This window comes from Pelodiscus sinensis, chromosome 28 (genome assembly GCF_052426305.1).
Source record: "Pelodiscus sinensis isolate ZL-2025 chromosome 28, ASM5242630v1, whole genome shotgun sequence".
NCBI classification, from domain to species: Eukaryota; Metazoa; Chordata; order Testudines; family Trionychidae; genus Pelodiscus; species Pelodiscus sinensis.
In genome coordinates, this window is record NC_143079.1 from 16,749,833 (window position 1) to 16,762,685 (window position 12,853).

The 12,853-nt window shown below is 41.2% G+C and overlaps 1 protein-coding gene across 2 annotated transcripts; it reads right to left on the reverse strand.

The window, feature by feature from the left end:
* Positions 1 to 1,673: 1,673 nt before the first annotated feature.
* Positions 1,674 to 9,458, reverse strand: GKN1 (gastrokine 1). Of its 2 annotated transcripts, XM_006119109.4 has the most exons (6): positions 9,418 to 9,458; positions 8,732 to 8,785; positions 7,367 to 7,504; positions 7,005 to 7,115; positions 3,686 to 3,827; positions 1,674 to 1,962 (listed from the first exon to the last, which is right to left on the reverse strand). In XM_006119109.4, the coding sequence occupies exons 1-6, from the start codon at positions 9,427 to 9,429 to the stop codon at positions 1,862 to 1,864; spliced, it is 558 nt and encodes a 185-aa protein (XP_006119171.1). In that variant the 5' UTR covers positions 9,430 to 9,458; the 3' UTR covers positions 1,674 to 1,861. The 2 variants fall into 2 exon arrangements, with proteins under 2 accessions (XP_006119171.1, XP_075766925.1); XM_075910810.2 differs by lacking the exons at positions 8,732 to 8,785; positions 9,418 to 9,458 and having other exon boundaries at positions 7,367 to 7,826.
* Between the last annotated feature and the right edge of the window lie 3,395 nt (positions 9,459 to 12,853).

Below are 12,853 nucleotides of genomic sequence, written 5' to 3' on the forward strand. Positions count from 1 at the left end.
CTAAACAGTACGAGCAGCTCCCTCTTCTCATAACTTACAGCAAGATAAGGATCTGGTTGTGCCAGAACAATGGGATGTGCCTGGAATTTGATTGTTTCTTCTACAATAAAAAAGGAGGGCTCTCATAGGAGGGAGTTGTACTGTAGAAACTTCCCTCAAGAACTATAGACAGAGATGGGGTATGTCAGTATTTATTACTTGAAGATTTCTGTATAGCTCGAAAGCTTGCCTCTCACCAACAGAGGTTGGTCCAGTAACAGAAATTACTTAACCCACCTTGTCTTTCTGTTATTTATCATATCAAGGCTTCTACAAGCAGCAAAGTGCAACCATTTCATGGATGACCTGATTTTGAAAAATTGTCGCATCATGTCTAATTAAACAAAAGAAATAAGATAAATAAGGACAGGTCTGCGCTGGTGATAGGTTGATTCAAGCTATGCAATAGTGTAACTTGAATTGATGTATCTTACATCTAATTATTCCCAGGGTCCACTCTGGGGGGGTCAACAGAAAACACTCTCCTATTGACTCCCCTTATTCCTCTCATTCTGTAGGTGTAACAGAGTTGACAGGAGTGAGATTAGCAGATAGTTTAATGGGTCTTTGCTAGACTTGCTAAGTCAACCAGTAGTGGATCAACTGCAGCAGTGTCAATCCCATAGTGGAAACAAGCCATAAAAATAAGCCTACATCAAGAGCATGGTTTATTCAATACCATGGTTAATTTCTGAAATAGACAAGACTGGGTAGGGGTACATAGCTATCTGAGTGCCTGTTTTGACAGCTGCTGAACCATCCATTGGGCCACTAAGCCAATTATTTCAATGTCTCTGACTTGACTTCCCCCCTTGTTCAGTTTTCAGCAGACATTATTCTCCTCTCTGTCAGGTTTAAACCAGCTATCCACAGATCTTCTCTACTCAGGTACAATGCATTTCATTAGGCATTGTATAAACAATATCACATTTATCATACGAAATAATGATCTAAGCCTGGGCAAAAAATGAATCTCCTTAATATTTCAGATACATTTTTAAAGCCTAGAAAAAAGAAATGGTGTGCTTTAACTTAAATAATTCCACTGCTCAAGAGCTTAATTGTCCACAACAGCCCTTTAACTCAAGAAGCCTAAAATTCCCCAACTTCCTCCAAATTTTGTTCATGCAGTTCAAAGCTTCTCCAGAGATGCCTGAAGAAGTGGGCTGTGCCCATGAAAGCTCATGATACCGTTTACGTGTTTTGTTAGTCTTTAAGGGGCTGCTAAACTATTTGCTGTTTAAGTTTTTCCAGTTACAGACTAATTTGGCTATCCCTCTGAATCTCTAGAGACAGTTTGCAGTCCAGCTTTTGATGTTCATATTAGGGGGAGCTCGGAGGAGATCTCATATTTCTATTCTTGCATGGCCTCCTGGGGATACAGTTGTGCCCTGAGGGCAGAAGCACTAAGGACTAAGCGTACCCTAATGCCATGCTTCAGATTTGGTGCAAACCTGACCTGAAAGCGAGCATCACTGTCCTACTGTATAAGTAACCTCATTTCCTGCACCTTGTTGGGCTTCCTTTGAATATTTCCCACCCACATATTGACCCAACCCAGCCTTGACTTGCTTGTGAGATCACATCCTGATTTGTGTGACTAAGGATATAAAAGAAGAGAAATAGAACATAGCTGATTCTAATGCTAACTGTATTTAATTGACAGATACTGTAACAGCCTAGGTTTTTCTACGCACCAGGCATAAAAAGAAAGCTAAGACAAAACATCTGGAAAATGCAGTATGACAAGAAGAATGATACATCTGGTTGTATCCAGTTGGTGGGCACGTTGTCAGATCAGTTCCAAGCAGTGAAGAATTTATTACTTGAATTCAGCTTCACCACAGAAGCCAATGTTAATAACCCACAGGATGCTAGCATCAATACAACTTCCAGAATAGAAGAAGTTTGCTCCTTTTGGTCCTTAATAAAAAAAAAAAAAAAGTTTGTCAGGTGATGCCTGATGCAGATACTAGGAGCTCAGTCCATTCACTACAGTACAAGACATAGAACCCTGCACCTTGTCTTGCCACTGACACCTGCGAAAATGATTATAAAGTGGGTGTAAAATGCTACCCACTCAGTGGTAACATTTTATGACCATTTTGCACAAATATAAATAACTGCCAAAAGTGCAAGGCAATGGAGGTCAGACTCAGAGAACGCCCACTGTTCTACAGGATGAATTCATGAATAACAGTGAGTTCCCATAGCAAGGAAAAAACTCCTTTCCTGGAGAACAAAGAACATTGTAACATGAGAGAGTAGTACAAGACATAGCATCTATCAGACAGTGGATGATTTATCTTTGCATGGTTTGTGACCTCATGGTAACAGTTCAACAATATTTTTATACAAGCAGGGGTGAAAACAGGCAGGTGCGCCCTGGTGTGCAGCTCTAGCAAGAGCTGGCAGAACTCGGGTAAAAGCCAGCAGGGAGCGGTTTAAAGAGCTGGCAGGGATGTGGGTCATAATAGGACAGTTCCTGTAAGAAATGTTAAGTTACTTTCACCCCCTGTATACAAGTACATATTTCTAATGCTTTAGTCAAGGAATCTTTTTAAATATAAAAGCTTTTGAAGTGTACAAATGAAAGCATAAAAATATCAACAGAAACAATTGGATTTTGCTTAAAAAATGACCAAAATTTTGTACTGGTTAGTATTCTACAAGAAAACTTAGCTAATTAATCCTCTCAGCAAGATGTGTGGTATCTAAGTAATAGCTAAGTAATAGCTCCATGAGGAGCCTGTAAGCTACTAAGGAATATGGTATGATCCTTCAAAGTACTTAAGCCTGTTCAGGCTCACAAGCCATCCCACTGTAGGACTGAATCCTCTGCAGTTCTTCCATGGCGACACAGCAAGTGAGAAGCCAAAAGCACCAAATCCCAGCACCAAGTTAACTCCACTAATAACACTGTCCCTCTTCCTTAGCTGAGGGTATGTCTACACTACACGGCTTTGAGCCATACTGCTTTGTCGACACAAGCAGTCAGGTCAGGCAGCATAAACACTATCAGCACTTTGATAGAAATGTAGCCGTGTTAGTCTGGGGTAGCTGATGCAAAATGCAGGACAATGTAGCACTTTAACAAGATGGTTTATTAGATGATGAGCTTTCGTGGGCCAGACCCACTTCCTCAGATCAGATCTGAGGAAGTGGGTCTGACCCACGAAAGCTCATCATCTAATAAACCATCTTGTTAGTCTTTAAAGTGCTACATTGTCCTGCATTTTGTATCAGCACTTTTGCAGACAAAAAACCTCTACCCCCTATGAGCGGCACTTCCATTGTCAGCAGCAGAACACTCCTGCAGACAAAGCCCTGTTTACACTAGTACTTTCTGCTGCAAAGCTTTTGTTCTGAGGTGGGGGAGCAGGGGAGGGAGATTTTAAGCACCTGTGAATGACAAAAGCTTTGTAGTTCACTTGCCAGACATAGATCCAAGGTAGCAATTTCTGTACCAGGCTTTGCACAACCCCACGTTTGGGAGTGATGAAATCTGACCGACTGACCAACACAAAATTTGATATCCACAGTCTGATATCTTTCTGACGCACCCCACCTCAGGACAGCAGCATGCTTTCCATGCAGAAAATCAGCTCTACATGCTACATGAATAGTCATTTTAACTTAAACTCACTCTGAACTTCATGAGCCACGTAGGTAGGAAGTCCTTTGCACAAAGCTTCGATGTTCTTCCCGTAAGGGGTCAGGTCAGGGACTCTGGTCTTTGAGACAGCGTATCTCAGTTCCTTCGGAGGAGGCCCTTGAGCTACAGTCTTCTAAACATCCAGAAAGAAAACTCAGAACAATGCCATTCAATACACCTGATGACTGGAATCATGTATTACAATTTGTGTGCCTGCAGCTGACATTTCTGACACAGCACACAGTGCATGTCAGCGTGAATAGGGCCCAACGGATCAGGGAATAAGCTTCTCAGTGCAGATCTCACCCCAGAGCATAAGGTGGGAGTGAGAACTAAAGGTGCAACTGCACATGAAGAGAAGAGCAATGGAAACGGTATAAAACTGACTGGGGAAAAGAGGAATACAAGCTGTATTTTACCTCTCTCTAAAATATTCCCTTAATCCTATGGTAAATCCTATACCATAGGGCTGTGTCTACATTGGCAAGATTTTGCGCAAAAGCAGCTACTTTTGCTCAAAAACTTGCTGCCTGTCTACACTGGCCACGAGTTCTTGCGCAAGAACACTAACGTTCTAATGAAAGAAATCAGTGCTTCTTGTGCAAGAACTATGATGCTCCCACTCAGGAATAAGCCCTCTTGTGCAACTGTTCTTGTGCAAGAGGCCAGTGTAGACAGGCAACATGAATTTCTTGCACAAGAAAGCCCAATGGCTAAAATGGCCATAGGAGCTTTCTTGCGCAAGAGAACATCTACACTGACACGGATGCTTTTGCGCAAAAGCACGTGCCAGTGTAGACGCTCTCTTGTGCAAATACTTTAATACAAAAACTCTTGCATTAAAAGTATTTGCACAAAATCTTGCCAATGTAGATGTAGCCTAGGTGTAGAAAGAATTGTAGACAGGAAAAGTGAGGGTTGGCTAATATGTTAATTTACTTTCTCATAATCAGAACAAATGAGAAGGCAGAAGATGTATATTAACCACATTTGCTGAAATGTTTACAGCCTGTTCTTGAGAATGCTAATGAATGTATTGATAGCATGGCATACCGTTTGCTTGAATTCAGTGAAAACTGGAAACCTGATAGTTCATCATTTGTTTTCATTATGAATTGGAATAAAAGTTGAAAGTTGAAATTCTGATTTTTTTCATGGAACTTATAATTCCAAAATTCTTCAACCAAGTTGGTTTGTTTCCATTTGAAGAACAGATCCAAGCTGCTGTCTTTTGAGCCAAGTTCACCAGTCAGCTGTTCTTTCCTGTTCTGGCTTATTGACTCATGGGAGATGTAGATCAGGTTGCTGATGTCCCTAGTCTCTTTGGTGGGCAGTTCCCTTACTTGAGTACATGTCCCATGATGCACTCACAATGATGTAAATCCCATGATCCATGATGCAAGAGCATTTTTCTTCTGCGTAACATTATGTGAGACCTAGTCCAACAAGGGGGCCAACCTCATAGAAGAAAGTTCAACTCTTACAAAATGAAGCATTTTAGGTCAAACGGACTCCAGACAAAATATTTAGTTTAGGTTTTCTCAATAAAAAATAAGAAAAAAATCATTAAAACAAAATTCTCCCCTAGAAAATTTCAAATTTGCAACAACTGCATTTTTCATCAGAAAATCATTGTGTTGAAAAATCCCCATATAACTCTACTTTTCAACAGCACTGAAGCTATGATGGGGTATCTTATAAATAGGAATTTTAAAAACACCTCAAATCTTTCACTAGCTTGGTGCGATCTGATCTTCTTCAGGGTGAGAAAATAAGCTGTTCAGTAATGAGGCCCCAGAGTTACATAGTATTTAGCAGGGAGGACTGAGAATTATCCCTCCAATTTTATGGTGAAATTGTAACAACGGGCTGAGCTCTTTTGAAAAAAAAAAAATCTAGCCCCAGATGTGTGTTCTGAACTACTGAAAATGTGTCTGAGTTCCTTTGAAAAATTGATCCCAAGGGGTTAAAATTAAAGCCTTAGAGAAAACCACAATTTCTTTCACAGCTGGATCATTTGCACGCACACACACACACACACACACACACACACCCACCCCCCTATCCCTCTCTAATTGGAGCTGGACAGAAAATGGATTTCATGTGATGTGAAACATTCTGAATTTTTTATTTTTTTCTTCATCCTTGAGTGGGGATGAAAAGCCAATTTATTGAAAATTTTTATGAAATGAAATTCCAAATAAAAAGTTCTTTCATGTCAATATACTCAGTATATTTTGAGATTTTATATATATATATATATTAAATCAGTAGGATAAAAATGCATATGAATTTAAAAGCAAAACCTTAAAAAAAAAAAAAAAAAACACACCTTTTGTTCCACTATTATCAGAACAGGAGTATGCTAAATTTTTTCCAGGGTTTTTTTTCCTGAATGAAATTTTGTTAAAAACAATATAATTATGCAAAAAATAAAAGTTTCATCTAAACTAGAATTTCTGACAAAACTGTTTTGATTAACATTTTCCTACTACCTATATGAAGTTTAGCTTTAAACTACTACTAGGTTTGGTGTACATGGGAACACTCAGGAATATTAAGGAGAATTCTTTAAAGGTGTGATGTGAATGTCTATAAACTAAAGTGTGTCATGGATGATTTTTCATGCCTATGTGGATGATTTTAGAAAATTACCCAAGTTTGTTAAGGATTAAGCTAAAGTCAGAATAAGACTTGTGAGGATGTAGACATTTGTCTACAGCAGTGGCTTCCAACCTTTTTGAGCGTACAGACCTCTTTTCAATCTATTACAATTTCATGGACACCCCCACTTTCCTGTGGGAGAAAAGAAAGAAAAGAAAAAAAAAAGAGAAAAGAGAAAAAAGAAAAAAGGAGAAAAAAGAGAAGAGAGAAAAAGAAAAAAGAGGGAAAAGAGAGCGAGAAAAAGAGAGAACACAAAAATAGAAAAAGAAAGGATTCCGTCTGCTGTGGTGGGACAAATCCTTATTTTTAAATTTTCCCTGAACCCCCTGGAGTACCATTGAGGATCACTAGGGGTCGGCAGACCACAGGTTGGGAACCATTGTTCTATAGTTACTAGCCCTCCCCCGCCCACTGTCAATCTAATCTGTGAGACACTAGCTACTCAAACAGTGTAGCTGAAGTTGACACAATTATGACGGCATCTTCTGTATGGTAAAGTTGGCAAGGGAGGCTCTCTCCTTGATGCCGATTATGTGGATTACTGGTTTTGATGGGAGAATATGTCGATCCCCAGCATATTGGAGATAAGCTTAGAAAAAAGCAACCTCACTCCTACCCCCACTTCTACCACTCCTTTCCATCTTACCTTCCTTTCTTCAAGCAGTTTGGGAATTTCTACAATGTCAGGCATGACATTTTTGTTCATTTTAGCAATGATGCAAGATTTCTTGGAAAATACCCTGGTTGCCATAAAGCCCTGTGAAATAAAATTACAACGAGCTAGATTTTGTTTGAGCATCTCCACAAAAGATGAGATTCAAATCAGATTTGCTTCATTTTTCAAAGTAAATAATGTTTACTACAGATTCCTCCCTCCCACATTTAGGCAAATTTGCATAAATTATCAATTATTAATCATTTGCATGCATTAATTTATGACTAATCATTTAGTATTACTCAGGCCAGTGACTCCATTACATTTCCTAAAAATGCATGTTTGCTACTTACAGTTTTGTAGTCCAAAACAGAGTTCCATGAGTTCCAGCCATTGTTTGAGTCAATGTTGGCCACGTGCTTATCATTGTTGATGCTCACAGTCTGGTGTGAACTTCCACCAATGTTACCTTGATTGTTTTCACTCACATTCTGGATTTTTAAGAGTGGCAAACATTTAGGTTTTTCTGGTTTCTCACCACCAAGTGTGTCATAACCCCAAGTGCTATGGAAAATGGCTGCTCTTAACATTATATTACAGAGCTGCAATGGAGTATTTCTTCCCTTCTCTCTGCCCCACCCCCAAAAGCTAATAAAGCTGTCATGCCAAACCCTGAAATCTCTTATTCTGTCTTATACAGCCATCCTTCTGCAAAGTGCCTAATGATATAAATCTAGAGGCTGAGTTTTGACTGAGAGAGAACTCAATAAGAGCTTGTCCAACTGGCTTCAGTTAAAGTATAGACAGACTACTCAAGCACAGATCAACCCTAACAGAGTTTGCCTTCCTGCATGGAAGTAAGAGGTCATCTTATCTGTCCATGAAAGACTGACTCTGACATCTCCAGATCCCACTGATGGTGATTAAAAGCGAGATAATTCAATAATTAATAGAACCTACAAACCCCAGTCATGAATCAGAACAATCATGCTGGAAAGCCAGTTTGGAGATGGGTTTGTTGTTTTCAATTACATTTCTAGCATAATTAATTAAGTTTTGTAATTGACAAAAAGCTATTGTATGGTTACCACTGTGTTATCTACAGTTGTCATCATTCTAATCTATTGTAGTTATGCAGGCAGAAACATACATAAATATTGCTGAGCTTTGTGAACAAATTTTCAGCATTATTAGTATACTAATTATCTGATCTTTTTACAACAGCCTGGCTTATAAAAAGGTCATAAATTGGGTGTAAATTAAATATAATTCCTTTGCAAGGACTATTTACACTACTAGAAAAGTATAATGGGAACTCAGGGTAAATGAGAATCAGGTTCATTATATTTACAATGGTATCACATTACAATTATATCCACCTAATGGAAAAATATTCACTTTCCCACTAGGAACTCCCCAATAATCACAATATTTTGACAATGGATAATGGCAAAACAATATTACACAATGTTTTCATTTCATGCGTGATCTGACATGCAGTAAAATTACTTAGCAAAAGCTTCCTTTCAGTAGGTTAGGGGAATAATTATTTTCCTTAGAAGACAAACCCAGTCTTGTGATACTTCAGTTTTATGTACTAAGGACATTTTAGATTTTTTTCCCAGAGATCTCTCCCAGAAGTGTGAAAATTAATGAAAAATAAAGTAAACAAATTGAAAACAGGACAATTATATAACATGCTTCATCATTATACTCACATCAGTAGCAAGAGATTGACTTAGGCAGACTCCAAAAAGAACGACAATCACAATCTGAAATAAACATTGAAGGCATATCACTATAAAGGCCCATTTGACTAAAAATATGGTAAGAAGAATTTTGACTCACACCTTTCCTCTAAAGTAAATGATCTGGACTGAATTTGTTCCCACACTGGCTGCACACAACTTCAGTTACTGCTGGACTGACACTAGCATGAAATCAGCTGCAGCTCTTTGCTTTAATTTGTAACATAACAGCTGTTTATGATTATTTAAAGGGGCAGATCTTTCAGTCCTTAGGGTTACCACAGAAGCTTTGGAAAGCCTTGTGCTTGAGTAAGGAGAGCAGAATTAAGCTCACACTATTTAAAAGTTATAGAAAGTGGATTTGATCCCAGTTTTCTGATGGTGTAACTCCATTGACATCCATCACAATAGACCATGTTCAATTCCCTATAATTTCATCTAAATCTTATTCAGCTCTGTTCAGCTTAATGTGCTATCATACACTGCATTTCCTGATGGAGTGAAATCACTAATCACCTCCCTCCAGAGCCCTTCTACCTATGCTGCTCCCATTGAAATGTCTGATATTTCTGTGTGTGTAGAAGCAACTGGTTTGGAATCAACTAGAGTATTTCTGCTATATTATTTTGTAGGAAGCAAATAGTAAATATACTCACAGAGAGCTTCATTTTGACAAGAGAGCTGGTGAAAGAATTGCTGGGAAAAGTGACACAAACCTTCCACTTTATATACACTGGTTCCCCAAATTAGGTGTGGAAAGGTTAGATTCTGAAATAAACTTATCATGCTAGAATGTACCCATTAATATATGATATTGCACATTATCTCCTGGTACAATGACTACACAAACAAAGAGATTTGAAACTGACCTGATAAAGTCAATCACCTGTAGCAGATAAGGGTTGATTTGTACTGGTAAATTCAATACATGTTATGATAACTTTCTGTCATGTAGACTTTAGATAATACTTAATCAAGATCAGGCATTCAATCCCTAAAGCCAAACAAGATTCCTAGTGCAAAATAGTGCCTGCACGCCCAGCTAACATTTTTCTCTATATAATTCACTATTGATAAAATGTGTTATCTGTTTGTGCCAGGGACAGAGCTGCCTTTACGGCTCTGTGTCAGCTCCTCTGGCACTGTGAAAGGAAATCTCCATCTGTCCAGGATCTGCACTGAGGGGAAAGGCACATTCAAGGCATGTGGATGCAGGAACAGATGGACAATCCTGAGGAGACCCCCATCCTCCTCCTTTCAGCTTGTGGAACATAGACAAAAAATAATATGTCTGCAGACTGTGTTTTCTTTCCCTTGGCCCCCAAGGCCAGGATCCTGGGGTGAAATGTAGCTTGGGAGTATCCCCAGTTACTACTGCACAAGAACTAGCAGACCAGCTGAGGGTCAGAGCCATGGCAAATCCACTAGATTTAGCTCCCGTCCTCCCAGCCCAGTTCCAGGCTCCAGATCCTCTGTCTGCAAAACATTAATTTTAACATTTACTGGTTCCCGTGAAAAGGGCATCAAGAAACGGAAGGAAGCAATGGGAAGCAGCTGACCCTTGTGGTGCAGAGACTAATACGACTTCAATAGCCATAATTATTTCATCTGCCACATACAACATGTACTTCTTAGAAATGTGAGTTGCTCTTTCCCTTGAGACTCTGGGTTGCTCATTATGGGTCTGTCTACACTACAGCGCTAATTCGAACTAGCTTAATTCAAATTAGTTCATTCGAACTAAGCTAATTCGAACTAGCGCATCTAGACCTAAAAACTAGTTCGAATTAGCGTTTTGCTAATTCGAACTAGCATGTCCACATTGAGTGGACCCTGAACTGAGGTTAAGGATGGCCGGAAGTAGTGCCGGCAGGGCATCAGATTAGGACTTAGAGCGTGGAGCTGCTGTCTCAGGCTAGCCGAGGGCTGTGCTTAAAGGGACCCGACCCCCACCCCGGACAGACAGTTCTCAGGGTTCCCCGCTTGCTTGTCTAACTCGATGGAGGACAGCAAAGCAGTCCTGGCTTGGAGTACCCTGAGTGCCCACACTTGGCACATCACAGCACTCGGCCATCAGCCCGGCTACACTTGCCGCAGGCTGCCATCCGGGGGGTGTCAATCGGGGGGCTGCAGGAGAGCTTCCACCCCGAGGAGCCCGCAGAGCCACCCAGTCCTCCCCATTGGGGGCTCGTACCCCATTCCTCTCTCACCTCCTTCCACTTACCCCTCCCTAGCCCCCCTTCCTGATGTACAAAATAAAGGACAAGTGTGTTCAAAAATAGAAACTCTTTATTTAACAAAACGGGGGGGGGGGTTAACCTCAGGAGACTGGGAAAAGGAGGTGGGAGAGGGGAAGAGAGAGGGCAGGGCAACTTAAATGATCAGGGATTTGGAACAGGTCCCACAAAGCAAAGAGTCAACCTGTGGAACTCCTTGCTGCAGGAGGCTGTGAAGGCTAGATCTAGAACAGAGTTTAAAGGGAAGTTAGATAAAGTCATGGAGGTTGGGTCCATGGAGTGCTATTAGCCAGGGGGTAGAAATGGTGTCCCTGGCCTCTGTTTGTGCAAGGCTGGAGATGGATGGCACGAGACAAATCGCTTGGTCATTGTTTCGGTCCATCCCCTCCAGGGTCCCTAGTGTTGGCCGCTGTCGGCAGACAGGCTACTGGGCTAGATGGACCTTTGGTCTGACCCAGTATGGCCATTCTAAGCTCAGGGCTCAGGGTCGGGGGTCTCACTGGACCACCCTGATTTTCATGCAAACCTGCTCCTGGGTGGCCAGGCTGGCAGCTACCCTGCCCTAGACGGCCACTTTCCTGTGCCTAGTGCGGAGGGGTCATGGATGAGGTCCACGATGTCCGCACTAGACCAGGTGGGCGCCCGCCTCTTATGGACCTGGGCAGGCTCCCGGGAGCCGCTAGCCTGGTCCCGGGAAGAGGGGGAGGGCTGGGTGGCAGCGGGTGGCTGGCTCGAGCCGTGCCAGTTGCAGGGTCTGCTGGCTGGCTGCTGGCAGGCTTGCACCTGGCATGGGCACTGTAGCCAGACCATGCCCCTTTAAGGGCTCCGGGGCCAGGAGGGGGGCAGAGGAGTTTCCCTGGTGGTGCCCAGAGTGGCCACCAGGGCAAGCTGGGGAGGGCTAGCCTCCCACTAGTTCGAATTAAGTGGCTACACAGCCCTTAATTCGAACTACTTAATTCGAATTAGGCGTTAGTCCTCGTGGAATGAGGTTTACCTAGTTCGAATTAAGTGCTCCGCTAGTTCGAATTAAGTTCAAACTAGCGGTTTGCCTGTGTAGCACCTATCAAAGTTAATTCGAACTAACGTCTGTTAGTTCGAATTAACTTTGTAGTGTGGACATACCCTGTAGGAGTTGCATTGCCAGGACTCCTCAGTCTGGGATAAGCTTTGGAACTAATTAGATTAACAGAAATGAGAAAATACTCTGCTGCACTCTTCCTTCGACTTCCCTTACGACTCATGAAATGAGGGTTACAGGAACTGGAGTAAGAAAATAACGTCAGTTACTCCGAAATAATGCTTCTGTGTCGACGTATCCTTATGGAGTGCAGTGAGTATCTAAGGTCAAATGGACCCTGGTAAGAACAGATTCTTGAAATATAAACCTAGAAGGGACCGTTGTGATAAGTTCATATGGCCTCTTATATAACACAGGCAATAGGAATTCCCTGTATTAATTCCTGCTTGATCTAGAGATCTTGCCCTGAGGCCCAACAGGTCTGTTGGTCCTACTGGTTGCTCCAATTAAAAAATTGCACCTTATTTCTTGCCTAAAACTGTTCAACTTCAACTTCCAGCCATTGGATCATGTTCAACCATTGTTAGCTAGATTGTAAAGCCCTCTATTATCGAATTTATGGTCCGCATGTAGATATTCAGAGACTGTGATCAAATCAGTCCCTTAAACTTCTCTATGATGAGCTATACAAATTGAGTTCCTTGAGTCTTTTGCTATAAGGTGTGTCTTTCAATCTTCTGAACATTCTTATAGCTCTTCTCTTAATCCACTCGTTTCTCAGAATTTGTGAATGTCCAAAACTGGACAGAGTATTCTAGCAATAGTCACACCAGTGCC

Excerpts from the sequence above, each read along its gene's own strand:
- GKN1 (XM_075910810.2), bottom strand. The coding sequence starts at position 7,603 with ATGTTAAGAGCAGCCATTTTCCATAGCACTTGGGGTTATGACACACTT. Across the intron at positions 7,116-7,366 it reads CTGTTTTGGACTACAAAACT|GGCTTTATGGCAACCAGGGT; the intron begins GTAAGTAGCAAA and ends TTTATTTCACAG. Across the intron at positions 3,828-7,004 it reads AACTGCTTGAAGAAAGGAAG|AAGACTGTAGCTCAAGGGCC; the intron begins GTAAGATGGAAA and ends CTGGATGTTTAG.